Source organism: Malus sylvestris, chromosome 13, assembly GCF_916048215.2.
Source record: "Malus sylvestris chromosome 13, drMalSylv7.2, whole genome shotgun sequence".
Taxonomy (NCBI): Eukaryota; Viridiplantae; Streptophyta; class Magnoliopsida; order Rosales; family Rosaceae; genus Malus; species Malus sylvestris.
In genome coordinates, this window is record NC_062272.1 from 7919639 (window position 1) to 7935292 (window position 15654).

Here is a 15654-nt window from a genome sequence, read left to right on the forward strand (position 1 = left end):
CTGATGTCGACATATGTCGTGCTGTGATTGGTCTCCTGGTTGGAGGAAAACTCTTATAGGTCCGGTATAACGTTGACCCGTGCTTGGTAGTTTCGGGATTGGTCAAGTATGGTACAAACATAGATAATATCGTTTGTTAAAACAAAAAAATAAAAAATAAAAAAAAATAAAAAAAAGCAATTATAATACATACATATATATATATATATATATACATACATATATATATATATACACATATATATACATACATATATATATATATATATTTCCTACCTCAAAGGTAAATGCGAAACCAAAATCCATAAATTACAGGGGGCTGTACATTCCGCTATTTGAAAAGAAATAAAACGTGAGAAAATAGAAAAGAAAAAAAGATGATACAACACTTAAATTTACAGCACCATGGGAGCTAACACTGGTACACAGAATAGCTTTTGCTCTTCCATAAAAACCTAAATGGTTTGCTCATCTTTCTTCTTGAGAAGGATTTGCATAGCGGATTTGGTTCCGGTGCAGTCATGGGGTTGTCGCTAATTTCAACAGACAGATGCACCTCCGCCTCGGGAGGTGGTTGGTCTCTCTGTCTCTGCTCACGGAACAGCATTAACAGCTTCTGAGCCTTCTCATTTCCTGCTGATGTGCCATTAACGGAAATAGACACCAATGCCGGAATCACACCTTCCTTGAGGACCATCTAACTCCATTTCTCGCTCCCGTTACACAACATATAGAGACATGAGACAGCTTGCTCCTGCTCAATGGGTTGATCAGCCTCCAAAATTGTTGCTAGTGCACTTTTAAGACTCGAATTCGACATCATTTCATCTCTGGCAGAACTACTTGAACCCAAATTTATCAATACAGCTATACATTTTTCTGTCCACATCTGATCGCCAGAGTCCGCAAGAAGGGATTGGAGACCATTGATAATACCAGCTGAAATAAGTTTAGGAATATTTGACGGGACACTCGATAGATTGTACAGGGCATGGAGGGCATCAAGCTTGCATTGGGTTTTCAACATTCGCTTGAAGGAGCTGGGTCAAGAAAGGAACATCAGGGCTTGTTCCAATTATAGGCTTGGCTTCTTCGAGGCACGAGAGATTCAAATAGAGCGCTGTTGCAGGTCCATGAGAACTGGGATTGGAGATCATTTCCTCCAGCAACGAAATTACCCCTGATGCTAACATTGCTTCCTTGTTTCTGGAAAAAAAAATCAACGAAATTAAAACTATTCTCAAGTATCCAAGGTTTAGAGAAGCATACCACAGAACCAAAAATTCTGACATGTTACTCAAAATGCTGCACCGCATAGATACAGACCATTCAACACATTCCAAGTGATAAACGGAGAATCAACATCTAATAATTAAAAACAAATCATGAAAGCCAATGCATCATTCTCTGCACCCATGACTCCAGGAAATATCAACACATTGCAGACAATTATTTATACACTTCACCATTCTGTTAGATGCTTAAACTGCTTTATTTAGAAATGTTTATTCTTACAACACAGAAATAGTTTTGTTTTTTAAACACGGTAATAACAAACTAGCTCTTAAACTCCAGTCAGAGCTCTAGGCCTAGACTCGGCGCACCTGTCCTATGTATTCTCAATATTATATGGTAGAAACTTGAAGTACATATGTCGAGCATGGGTTCTTCTATAACATGGGCACAGCTCTGAGAGGCTGAGCTTTTTGTAAGGTGATGCCAAACTTCTCATCCATGTCCATGGTCTCCGGTGCAATTCCGTCTTCAAGCTTCCAGTTATCAAAGCAGTTAATAAGTGAACCCAACATCAAGTTCACCATTCTCACTGCCATTGGCAAGCCAGGACATATTCTTCTCCCACCACCAAACGGAATAAGCTCATAGTTCTTGCCAGTAACATCAATTTCCGATCCCAAAAACCTCTCTGGGATGAATGAGTCAGGGTTGTCCCAAATGTCGGGGTCTCTGCCGATGGCCCATGCATTGACAAACACTTGTGCACCCTTTGGTACAGTATACCCGCAGATTTCTACGTCTGCATCAGCTTTTCGGGGAAGTAGTAAGGGCAATGCTGGGTGCAACCGGAAGGTCTCTTTGATTATTGCTTGTAAGTAAGGGAGTTTATCTTTGTCGGATTCCCCAACCGGTTTTCCTTTTCCGATGATCTGCTTCAGCTCCGCTTGAGCTTTGGACAATTTTTCCGGGTTGCGGAGTAGCTCAGCCATTGCCCATTCCAATGTGGATGACGTTGTATCTGTTCCCGCAGCAAATAGATCCTGCAATGAACCCACACAAGCGACCCTAGTCATCGATATAGCCTCTAAGCAAGCAGTAAGTATATATACGCTAGCTATTCGAGATTAATCCAGATCAACAAAATTAGAGAGTAAATATATAGTAGCAACTAACCAGGAACAGATGTTGAATTTCATCCATGTCCATATTCTCATTTTTCTCTTCACTAATGTTTATTAAGGTATCTAACATATCATTAGTCATGATATAATCAAGCTTTTTCCTTGATTCAAACCGCTGAATCATCAATCGGTCAAAGAGGTCAAGCATCTTGCGCATGCTATTGCTCATACGGCGTCGTATCCCTAGTGGATCAATCTTCTTAAGCACGGGAAAATAGTCAGCCAAGTTAGGTTTGCCAGCCTCTTCCATAATACTCCACACCAACTCCTTGAACTCCCTCGCCCTCGCACTGCCTGTGTCCACTAAGTCCACAGAGAAGACGGTACGCGATAGAAGATTGAGCGAAGTTTTGAAAGCAGCCCTTCCGATATCAATCGCATCACCTTTTACAGCGCTTTTGTTGACGTCCCATATGAGCTCTTGCACTTTTAGGTGACGATTGGCTTGATTGGCGTCGAGAATTTTACTGGTGAACAGTTGAGAGTTGCATGTTTTGCGAAGGTTTCTCCATGCAGGTGAAACAGGTATCCAAGCCATGCTGTACTTGGAATGTTTACAAGCTTGGAGCGAATCTGGGATGCTACGGTGGCAAAAGAGTTGGTCATGGGTTCGGAGGACTTCTTTGGCGACGGTTGACGAAGAAATTACCACGGTTGTTATTCGGCCGAGTTGCAAAGACATAATTGGGCCATAGCGTTGTGAAAGCTGGTGAGAGAGAGATGGGGTTTATTGCCAAGCTCTAAGAGATTGCCTATGAAGGGAAGTGGGTTTGGTCCAGGTGGAAGCCTTGTGGTATTTGATGATCTTCTTCCGAGTGAATAATAGAGGGGGCAAATTGAGATCGCTGCAACCAGTAACCCAAATATTATGCAACTCAAAATGTCCATTTGATCGATCTCTCTCTCTCTCTCTCTCTGTGTTGAGAGAGACGATGAATCTTACGTTTAAATCGATATGAGAAGTGATTGGCTGCATGTGGCCTTCATTTTTCTTGCCATTCTTAAAAGTTTCATTTAGTATTACGGTCCCATAGTATTTCTCTTCACTTGTAAATAAGAAATTTTAGATTCGATTCTCGTTAAAAACGAATTTGAACAACATTATTGTTAGTCTATTCTGAGGCTAAACTCACATCCCTCCCGTAGTGTGTAAATAATATCATTTATTTAAGAGGTGTGTTATCCACACATCCCATTTTGCTTCTTACACATTCTTTGATAATTTATGTCTGTTAGTCTTCTTCAATTCATCTGATCTGACTGTCGAAAATTAAAAAAGTGTATAAAAAGTAAAATAAAGTGTGTGAATATCACATCCCTTATTTAAATATAAAAAAAGCTACTGCAACTGCTCTAATTTACTTATAAAACCATTTGAAAATATATATACAGAAGTAGTCTAATTTATTTATAAATCATGCAAAATCTCTTTTCTTATCAATATGCACCCATTCTTAACGTGTCTCATCATATATGCAGAATTTTCAAATCCAACGCATAGAAAGAACATATGTCGCCTTCACATTAAGTGCACCTACTTTGGTGCTATGAATCTCACTACAAAATCCGAAAGACAAATTAGATAATACAAACAAAATAAAGTGCCGTTTCCATCAATCCACTGGCGGAGGCATATTAGGACTAGAGTAGTCCTAGGCCTACCCTCACTTGTAAAAATAATTACACCTTACTTTGCAACCCTTCTCAACAAGTGAAACAAATCCAATCATTGTCTATTTTAATCTAACAAATTTCATCCCAGAATTAAGTATAATATTTTGAATCGTCATTTATCACAAATCAATAACATTCAAATTAAACTCATCATTCACCTTTAATTAACAAAAATTGTTTTTCACTTATGCACTGTCAGAGCTATTTCCCTATTCTTCTTGAATTTCATATATTTAACCATTTCAAATTCCAAATTTATTGAATAAAGAACAATAAGGTTTGTAAAACTCTATTATCCTCTATAAAACATTTGTTTCTATTCTATCCTACCTCTTACTTTGAGTTTTAGGGTTTGCAAATTTTTAGTAATTCTCTCTATTGAGTTTAATAATTTTTTCAATAGTATAGATGACACCATGCGCAATGGTCTCAAAATATGAAATTTATATTATCTATGGATATGTTAATTTTGACTATTTAATTATTTGGATATATATTATGATGTTTTGCATTTGTAATTTTATAATCACTATTCATTTTTTCTTCTTTTGTACTTGTGTGAGGCCCCTCCTCACAAGAAATCCTAGCTCTGCCAATGCATCAATCATTGTGGACACATGATAAAGGACATAGAGATCACGTAGACGAAAGTGACAAAAAGCAATTGCAAAAAAGGGAAATGAATTTCTCCATCTCTCTTCCTCCTAATTCATCAAGTTCGAAAATTCGAATTGTTAAAATTTGATCAAATGATTAAAGTTATTATAACTTTTAGAGTGAGCCCTTATTTGTAATCGTTGGATCAAATTTCAAAGGTTCGGATCCTCGAACTTGGTAAATTAGAAAGAAATGATCGGAAATAATCTCTTTCCGCCATGTTCGTGAAACTAGAAAGATGCTTTTTTATGACAGAAATAAAAAGTAAATTCCAACTTTGACCTCTTTCACTTTATTTTTAGTGTCCGAGCAAAAAAAAAATACTGTGAAATTAGAGACTTCTATTTGTAAAAAAAACAAAACAAAAATAGAGACTTCTATATTTTTTGACATTATTACGGCATTCGATTAATTTACATCTTTCGTTGAGTTAAACATTCGGTGCAGCACTCAATCTGTTTGACATGACATTCGATCCATTTACATTTATCGTTACGGTTAGGAAATTGGTGCGGATCTCAAATTGTTCTCCTTAAGTTTAATATTTGGTGCAGAAATTAATCTATTAATCTTAAGGGTATGAAAAAACTTAAGGCATGTTTGGTATGCAATTTAAATCAATTTTTTTTAACTCAAAAATATTTTTAAATCTGAAATCAATAATTCTTGTGTGGTACAATTATTTTTAAAAAATAAACTCAAAAATCAACTTAAGAAATAGTTTTAAATAATATTTTGAAAATGATAACAAAAAAAGGCCTTTTTTATTGGCACCCCACAATTTTATGAATACACTCCATTTTCTTTTATTTAGTCTGAATTTCTTTTTTAACCCTAATTTAAATTAGATAAAAATAAACAAACAAAACCAACACCACCTTCATCATCCCAAAACCTACTCCTTTTCGATAGCCCCCCACCATGGCACCTCCATTAACAAAATGATCTCTCAAGTATACCAAAACATATGCCGACTTACAATCAAACTAGCCAATAGTCTCATAGAAAGTCAATTCCTAGTTGACCCATAAGGATTGCTTCTCTACAAGTAGCATTTTTCAAAATTTTCACGGCCATCAAGTTGGTATCCCTGATTAGGTTGATATCGACATTATAAAATTCAATTTTATGGTATTTCATATTGTTTGGACCCAAATTTACATCATCGGCATGTGTAATCAAGGTCGTTGAGTAAGCATAGTTCTCAACTGTCATATGGAAAAGTGAAGATATTTTTGTTAAAGGATAATATTATGGTTTTTATCATAATAATCTTTTAATACGAATTATCTGCATCTTCTTAAACCAAATAAATAGGATTCGAATTATATCCCAACGGAGAGACAGGTAGAACAATCTGATTTAATTTGGATTTGTTAGCAGTGTACCGTGTGGGTTAGAGCAACTCGGCTTGGATTCTTATCACGTGGCATAGTATGGGATTTGCAAGGCTTGGATAATGGTGAGATAGGAGACCTAAGTAGGCTGGGTTATTTATGGATGTTGTCAAATGAATTGAATTGATGATGGGTTTGGCTTGTGCATGCCGTGTGAAAGGTTGCCTGCTATATAATTATATACATATATATATATATATATATATATATATGATAAGTCAGGATTGGTTTTTATTATCTTTGAGGCATTAGCCATTTAAAGATAGGCTTTAGCACCTATGTCGTAGATCAGTCATTTAGAGTTGCAATCGGACTCTACGCAATTATCTAGTCGTGCCAAGCAAGTACATAAGTCCTATAAATACAGATGCAATGGCAACGAAAAAAAGATCTCCAACTTAACACACAAACTGCCCTGCGCAAACCCTCGCTCTACGCAAAACCTCTCAAACATCTTGAGATTTTTTATTTTCTTTTTCGCCAACATATCTTCAGTTTGGATAAACAGCACTATTGTAGTAGAATTAGCCGACCGCGGAGCACCTTCAGTTTGAATAAACAGCACTACGTCAATGCCGTTTGGTTATCTATCCAAGTCTCGGTCGAAAAGGATTTTCGAATCCTTATTGGCAGAGGTCATCTCATTAGCTTTTTCGGTGAAGTGAGGTGTTACAAGGTATTACATTCGGCACATTGAAAGTCGAATTTGATATTGAAATTCGCAAAACTAGCAGCCTTGTCTTCAGGCTCAAGAACCCGAAGGCCGAGAATGTTCCTTCCTCAGCCGCAGTCGCAAGATTGAGAAGTCAGCCACACGCTCAAAGCAACATCAACACATTTTACTCCTCAGCCGAGCTCGGCCGACTAGTTGGCACGCCCCGCACACAACCGAATGACGTAGTTAGCTTATTAATTATTCGGCCTACGCGCCACGTAGGCTTGGTAGTTTTTAGGGTCAACACATATCCTGCAAAATATTAGCGAAAGTGAGAATTCTAGAGAGAGAGAGAAAACGGTGGGAAAGGGGGTGGCTATCATTGGCCGACACCGACAAGGAAGGTGGCAGAAGGGTGAGCGGTTCAGATAGGATGTTAGAAGGTTTTAATTTCTTAACTATTACAAAAAGGTGGTCTTAAACAATGAAATGGCTAATATTGGAATTTTAAAGAATAATTTTGAAGTTAGGGTGTATTCATAAAATTATGGGGTGTTAATAAAAACACCCAAAAAAAACTTTGAACAGGATAATAAAAGGGCCCTTAAAAATTTTGGAATTATTATTATTATCTTGTCAAAATTTTCAAATTTTTAATCAAAAAACTTAACAGAAAGTAAAACTTTTGAATTATTATTAGGCCAAGGGCCGCGCTACGGTTGCAAAAGAGTTGGTCATGGGTTCGGAGGACATCTTTGGCGACGGTTGACAAAGAAATTACCACGGTTGTTATTCGGCCGAGTTGCAAAAACTTAATGGGGCCATAGCATTGTGAAAGCTTGGTGAGAGTGTGAGATGGGCTTTTGCCAAGCTCTAAGCGATTGCCAATGAAGGAAAGTCGGTTTGGTTCAGGTGGAAGCCTTTTGGTATTTGATGATCTTCTTCAAAGTGAATAATAGAGGATTTGGAGTTCATCTGGATTCAAATAGTGAGGATTCTTAGTCATTCATCATATATCGTACAATCAGAAATCATTTAACTTTTTTATTTAAAATTAAACATAAATAGTACCTGACGAAAATTGACCGCACGATATACGATGCACGATTACGATGTGAGGATCCTTAGGATCCCCACAAAGAGGTTTCGAAGAGGATCATCATCCAATAATAGAGGGTATAAATTGAGACACCCGCAAACAGTGACCCTAATAGTATACAACTCAAAAATGTCCATTTGGTCTCTATGTGGAGAGGACAATGAATCTTACATATAAATCGATATAAGAAGTGCTCTTAAGATTTCTTATCCCTATTAAAGAAAGTTGAGATTCCACTGTGAATTCAATAATAATATATGAGAAGTAATTCAACTTACTTATAAACTCATACAAGGTTTCTTCTCTTATTAATGTGGGATTTATTCTCAACACGTTTCTTATGTGTAGCGACTTTTCAAGCCTAACACAACAACATGATGACGTGAAACACATGTGGCCGTAGGCTTTCACACGTGGAATAACCTGCTACGATACCATGAAGAAGGTTGAAGTTTCACCATAAAAACAATTAGCAATATAGAAAGTAGCCTAACTTACTAGTAACTCCATGCAAAATCCCTCCTCCTGTCATATGAAATTCATTCTTAAACTTCTTAAATCCTCAAGAGATCCTATATAAACGAAATAGTTTGTTCTTCATTCAAGTGAAAAAAGGAAAGGTAAAAGCAGATTAAACTAGGTTTAGGTGTTCAGTTTACTTATAATTCTTATCTTAGTTGCACATCCACTATTTCACTTATATAGGTAAAGACTAGCAAAATACATTTTTATGGACACAAAAATTGAAATTCCAATTTTGATCTCACTTTATTTTTACTGCAAAATGAGAGACTTCTATCTGTACCAAAAAAAAATAATGACTTCTTTGTTATAAAAGAAAAACATATGAGACAAGAAGAACTAAAGATATGTCAATTTTCTCATATTACAATCCAGTGCTTTAACATTATTAGGGTATTCGATCAATTTACATCTTTTGTTGGGTTATACATTTGGAAAGTTTCTCACATTACAATGTAATGTTTAACATCATTAGGATATTCAATCAATTTGCATATTTCATTGGTTTAAACATTTGGTGCACCAGTCAATCTGTTTGACATCTCACATTCGATCAATTTACATATATCGTTATATTTTAAAAAAAATGGTGCAGAACCCAAATTGTTTTCGTTGGGTTTAAACATTTGCTGCAGAACTTAATCTTGATGGTATGAAGACACTTTGGAAAAAATAAAATTTTCGAATTATTATTTATTTATTTATTTCAAAATTGGAAAATTATTATTTAAACACTTATGGAAAGTAAAACTTTGGAATTATTATTTGGACAAGGGCTTCGAGCACTCAGGCCCTCACAGGAACAAAATATGACGTAGGTTCTACCACTGGGGCAGACCTTAGGTGAGCACCCCTCCCAAAGTGCAATGGAGGTCACTAACCTAGGACATGGGCCATTCTGATCGCCTATTACATATCCTCACTTCAACCTGCCTCCTCTCACTCTTCTCCAGTGTGGGACATATTAGTTCACAAAAAAAACAAACAAAATGTGGGACATGTTGTCCCACTACATATACAAAACATCTCATTTTAATACAATGTTTCAATAATATTAATCTCTTAAAGTTAACAAAATGTTGATAAATTATAGAAACCACAGAATCTCCAATTAGTTGGGAACAACTCTTATTAGAGGTTGAGCCATCTGTAAGGTGAGCCCAAACTTCTCCTCTATGTTCATAGCCTCTAGTACAACTCTATCTTCAAGCTTCCAATCAAATGAATTAATAGGTAACCGCAAAATCAAGTGTAACAGCTGCATTGCCAACAGAAGCCACGAATATTCTCCTCTTGCTACCAAAAAGAATACGCTCAAAATTCCGGCCTAAAACATCAATTTCCGACCCCAAGAACGTCTCCGACTCAAATGAGTTGGGACTGTCCCAAATGCTAGGGTCTCTGCCTATGGCCCATGCATTGACAAACACAAGTGAAAATCCCTAGTTTGCTAAGTCCCTATGATCCAATTGTGAGTGATATTCTTTTTCACTTGTAAATGAGATGTCTTAGGTTTAATTCTTGCCAAAGACAGATTTGAACCATATTATTACTAACTAATTGTGAGGCTAAGCTCACCCTCTCCATTTTAGTGTAGATAATATTGTTTGTTAAAAAAATAAAAAATAAAAAAAAGTAATAAGAAAAAAAAAGCAATTATAATACATATATATATTTCCTACCTCAAAAGGTAAATGCGAAACCAAAATCCATAAATTACAGGGGGCTGTACGTTCCGCTATTTGAAAAGAATCAAAGAGTGAGAAAATAGAAAAGAAAAAAAAGATGATACAACACTTAAATTTACAGCACCATGGGAGCTAACACTGGTAAACAGAATAGCTTTTGCTCTTCCATAAAAACCTAAAAGGTTTGCTCATCTTTCTTCTTGAGAAGGACTTGCATAGCGGCTTTGGTTCCGGTGCAGTCATGGGGTTGTCACTATTTTCAACAGACAGATGCACCTCCGCCTCAGGAGGTGGTTGGTCTCTCTGTCTCTGCTCACGGAACAGCATTAACAGCTTCTGAGCCTTCTCTTTTCCTGTTGATGTGCCATTAACGGAAATAGACACCAATGCCGGTATCACTCCTTCCTTGAGGACCTTCTGACTGCATTTCTCGCTCCCGTTACACAACATATAGAGACATGAGACAGCTTGCTCCTGCTCAATGGGTTGATCAGCCTCCAAAATTGTTGCTAGTGCACTTATAAGTCTCAAATTCGACATCATTTCGTCTCTGGCAGAACTACTTGAACCCAAATTTATCAATACAGCTATACATTTTTCTGTCCACATCTGATCGCCAGAGTCCGCAAGAAGGGATTGGAGACCACTGATAATACCAGCTGAAATAAGTGTAGGAATATTTGACGGGACACTCGATAGATTGTACAGGGCATGGAGGGCATCAAGCTTGCATTGGGTTTCAACATTCGCTTGAAGGAGCTGGGTCAAGAAAGGGACAGCAGGGCTTGTTCCAATTACAGGCTTGGCTTCTTCGAGGCACGAGAGATTCAAATAGAGCGCTGTTGCAGGTCCATGAGAACTGGGATTGGAGATCATTTCCTCCAGCAATGAAATCACCCCTAATGCTAACATTGCTTCCTTGTTTCTGGAAAAAAAAAATCAACGAAATTAAAACTATTCTTAAGTATCCAACAAGGTTTAGAGAAGCATAGAACAGAACCAAAAATTCTGACATGTTACTCAAAATGCTGCACAGCATAGATACAGACCATTCAAGACATTCCAAGTGATAAACGGAGAATCAACATCTAATAATTAAAAAACAAATCATGAAAGCCAATGCATCATTCTCTACACCCATGACGCAAGGAAATGTCAACACATTGTAGACAATTATTTTTACACTTCACCCTATCCCGGATGCTTTTTTTATTATTGAAGACTCCGCATTTTGATGCTTAATAGACCTCTGAAGTTTTCAGTACAAAATGAATCAAAATATTGTCAAATAAACTAGTTATTGCATTCAATTCTTTTAAAATTATTAAACAACTATACCTGTTATTGTTGACAGCAAGATTGAAGAGAGCCATGGCTCCACTTTCCTGAGCCAAACAACCCGCTTCACGCAAAGCTGAGCTCAGAAAATGTAGAAGTGCTTCAACAAATCCATTAGCACCCATATACATCCTGGCCTCCTCATCCTCCTTCAGCAAGAGCCTTATTTGCTCCACTACCTTGCACCTCTTCCTGAAGTCTTCCTCTTCATTCAAGGTGGTTAAAAGATCCTGATAACTTTCGAAAACATCAAGCTCAGACTCTTCCTCTAATGGAGTCACATCTTCTGTTTCATTTCCAACGTCTTCCTTTATGGTATGGCTCTCATCTAAGGGAACCACCTTGACACCCTTCACCTTGCAAGAGCCAACACTACCCATAGATTTTGAATCAGTGGACTCAGACTCAAATGCAAGCCTCCAATAGTTGAGGTCAAGAGACTCTGGGGGACCATCAGGAACAGAAATTCCATTCTGTTCACACCAACTAGCAATGAGACCTTTGACACAATAATTGGGGGTTAAAAAAAGATGAGACAGCTTCTGTTGAGTCTTTGGGCAGGTATTGTGCCCATCATTGAACCATTTCTCAATGCAAATCCTTTCATATGTCTGACCAGAAGCGATGATGACCGGATCATACATAAGCTGCAAAGATATCGGACACCTCAATTCTTCAGGTGGAAGAGGCATGTGACCTGATTTCCGATTGTATGGCTTGGAATTAAAAGAACTTTTGAAATTAAAAGAACTAAGTTTTGACAGTTGTCGATCAAATGCCTGAACATTGCCACCGGGCCCAGCATCCTCAATGGAACCCTGAATAGTGGGAGAACAAGGAGCAGAACCTTGTGAATCATTGTCATCTGAGATTTCACTTCTAAACAGCTTGGAGTATTTTCGCATAAGATGTAATAAATAAGCCACAATTGACTCTTTCCGCTTATCTTCCTCAGCACGGGCTCTTTGGATGACTTTCTTTAAAGCTCTTCTCTCAGTAAGAGCTGCCCTGGAAGAGGTAATACCAAGTTTGATAGCAGCCTGATGAAAAGATTCCAGCTCATTATTGTCATTACAATTGTCGAACTTTTTCCCTTGCTGGAGTAGTGCAATTATTTCATCGCCAACCTTCTTCTCTAAGGGATCAAGTGAGAGCACACTACCCTCAAGTTCACTAACAATCTCTTCAATCTGAAACAAGATCAACAATATACTGTGTTTAGAACACATCTAAGTGATGTACACAAAGCAACATGACCACGGAATGCTAGCATCACAAGTTAATTCAAAAACTTCAAATGCAATTACCACCAACCAGGAAAAGAAACTGCAAAAGGGCCTTAAAGAATAATTACCTGACAACCAATAGATTGTGGAACAATGTCTTCAACACGCCTAAGACTATCCATGAGAGCACATCTAGCCTTCTCAAACTTTGAGAGCACAGAATCCCCAGTTATAGCCTGAATGATAAAAAATAATTAGGCCATTATACACACAACACAATTTCTACCCAACCTCATCATGAATGAAACAAATTTAAACACCAGAAGAGAAATCTATTCCTCCACGGTAGAAGCGGGGAAATAATTGTTTACTCGAAAAGTTGGAGTAGTAATAACTGCATAAATTACAAATGCAATATTGAGGGAATACCTACCAAGTAAAGTTTACTACTTTCGGAGCAATGCTGAAGAACATTCTTAGCCTTTTCAAGTGCCACATGCAACGAACATAAAGCTTGGATACCAGACTTGCTCCTAGGTCGAGCTGCTTCCAAAGAAGGAAATATCGACGTTATTTTGCAATAAACTGCAGAGAGTGTCTTGCACAGCTCTCCATGCAACTGCAGAAGAAAACAAAGAGAGTCAACCAATGATCTACGATGATAAAACCATAAGACAAAATCAAAAGGTGATATTCAGAGGACCCATGGTGACAGTCGTACCAGTGCACAAGGCTCCCGCTTTACCATGGACAGTGATCCCAAAAAAAATGCAGGACACTTCAAAATGCATATAAACACATTCTAGTTCGCTAGTAAACATAACTGTATTGATTGTTCCCCATAACTTATTCATACCTTGGCATCGCTGGCCGCGAATAAGCTTTCTTCAACCTCAGTAATATCCATGATTCAAACTCACTTGAAAGACTATGATGCAACTTTAAACACCTGCATTGTTAGGAAAGATCGTAAACCAGAATTAGCCAAGGCATAAAGGAAGCTTCACAATTAAACATCTAGAGCGTTAAGATAGAAATATATCGAATTGCTACAACTAATACTGCGTAGACTAAATAGGTATGGCAGTGAAAATACAACATGTGCACTGTTGGGTTTCTTTGAAAACTGAGGATTAAGCAGAAAACAAAATAAGCACATGAATATAACATCTTCCAATCATTCCACTGAAAATCCAATCATAACATTATGCCCACTCATTCATTCCTTGACATTGGAATACTTATCAAATGAACCCGTATTCGAAACACTTATTTTCTCGGAAACCAAACAGAGCATTCGAAAATCAACAGGCCCCAGAAAAAAAAAATGAATCAAATAGGCAAAAAAAAGAAGAATTCACAGTTGATTCAGACAATAAATTATCTTCAAAAGAACCAAAAAAAAATCAAAATAAAACAAAAACGAATTGATTTGGACATTTCATCCAATGGCGAAAGATACAGAATCTCAGACAGCAATGTCGAAAAGCAAACCCACACAATTCTATTGGGATATTCCACCCATTCCTCCAAAAACTCCCAACTTTTTCAGACACCGAAAAAAAGAACAGAATCGAAAAACGACCTTCTACGAAACCACCATGGCCAATCACAAAACTCCAAACTTGCGCGAGCAGAGAGAGATAGATGAGAAATGGAGGAGAAGCTCGCTGCACTAAACTTGAAGAGTTTACCACCACAACCCGGCAATTTCTTACGATTCAGATGCGGAACAGAAGCACCCAAAACGAGGGATTTCGGATAACAGATTGGGAATTTACAGCTCAATGCCGCTGACAAAATCGAAAAATTAAAAATCCTTCCGAGCAGCTAGGGTTTGTAGGAGGGAGCTGAGTACCGGAAAAATGAAACCGGGGGGGGGGGGGGGGGGGGGGGACTATGGAGGCTTCATAAACGAGCATTTGGGAAAATTCCAGCAACGGAGTTGAAAATTAGGGTTTCGTCGATGATCTGTACATTCCCATTTCATTAGAGTTTAGGTCTGCAAAAAGAATCAAAAATTGAGGAGCGAATTTGTCGGAGTTTTGGGGAGGGACAGAAGGGAAGGGAGATTGGATTTTTTTTGGTGTTCTGAGGAGTGGAGATCTGCTGACAACCGCACTGTGGTTGTGACATGTGTTACGCACTCAGGAGTTTATTTATGCTGTTTAATTTTAAAAAAATATATATATATCTGTTTAAAGAAATAATTAGAAATTGTTTTGAAAACTAATTGGGACTTGGGAGTTTATTTATGGTATCTCTTTCCTATTAATTGTTTAAATTTGTTTCGTTTAGTCATGATTAAAATAAAATGTAAAAGGTCCTACAAATTTTCTGTGAAAATTTGAATATTTAATAATTGATAATTTTTGAATTTTCAATTTTTCAAATATTGTGTCTGAAAAAATTACTTAAATTGACCGTCGATTTATTATATTTGTCAAATAAATGAATAACTTGATATTTACAAAGCCTAATGGTTCATTTTTTTAATATGGAACAATAATGTGACGGTTAAAAGGATGGAGTGTTTGAAGTAAAATAGTAGTGAATTGAATAGATAATCTATTTATGAGTTATGCAATTAAATACGCTAATTACAACTAAGTAGACGAATCAGGCTCACCTACGTAGTGGATGTGTGTATTTTGGTTTTTCGATTTTTCAAATGTTAATGTTTGTATGAATATATTGGAAACTGTTTTTAGCACTTAAAAAATCTCAATTTATACTATCTCCAAATGAGATGTCAAATCTTAAATGAAATGTCATGTAATCAAATTTGAAGGTAAAAGTAGGATCTAAGTGATATATCAGTCCTATGTGGATTGACATATGAGAAAATGTGATGTCAAATAATTTTTAATTATTTTATTATGTAGATCTCATTAATACATCAATTTTAGATCTTGAAATTTTATTTTAATTGATTTTTTTTTAAATAGATCCTACAAATACCATATACATAAATTATTAAT

At 36.9% G+C, this 15654-nt stretch overlaps 1 protein-coding gene, 1 non-coding gene and 1 pseudogene across 3 annotated transcripts; all 3 read right to left on the reverse strand.

Annotated features, from left to right (window-relative positions):
• Positions 1-284: 284 nt before the first annotated feature.
• Positions 285-14820, reverse strand: LOC126595566 (U-box domain-containing protein 45-like). Of its 2 annotated transcripts, XM_050261844.1 has the most exons (7): positions 14259-14818; positions 13530-13622; positions 13107-13292; positions 12802-12909; positions 11448-12637; positions 10292-11034; positions 285-462 (listed from the first exon to the last, which is right to left on the reverse strand). In XM_050261844.1, the coding sequence occupies exons 2-7, from the start codon at positions 13578-13580 to the stop codon at positions 413-415; spliced, it is 2328 nt and encodes a 775-aa protein (XP_050117801.1). In that variant the 5' UTR covers positions 13581-13622; positions 14259-14818; the 3' UTR covers positions 285-412. The 2 variants fall into 2 exon arrangements, with proteins under 2 accessions (XP_050117801.1, XP_050117802.1); XM_050261845.1 differs by lacking the exons at positions 285-462; positions 10292-11034 and adding an exon at positions 494-1206 and having other exon boundaries at positions 14259-14820.
• Positions 1354-3379, reverse strand: LOC126595568 (geraniol 8-hydroxylase-like; annotated as a pseudogene).
• Positions 9192-9352, reverse strand: LOC126598232 (U1 spliceosomal RNA). Its single transcript, XR_007614748.1, has one exon. It is a non-coding gene; the product is annotated as a U1 spliceosomal RNA (small nuclear RNA).
• Positions 14821-15654: the final 834 nt, after the last annotated feature.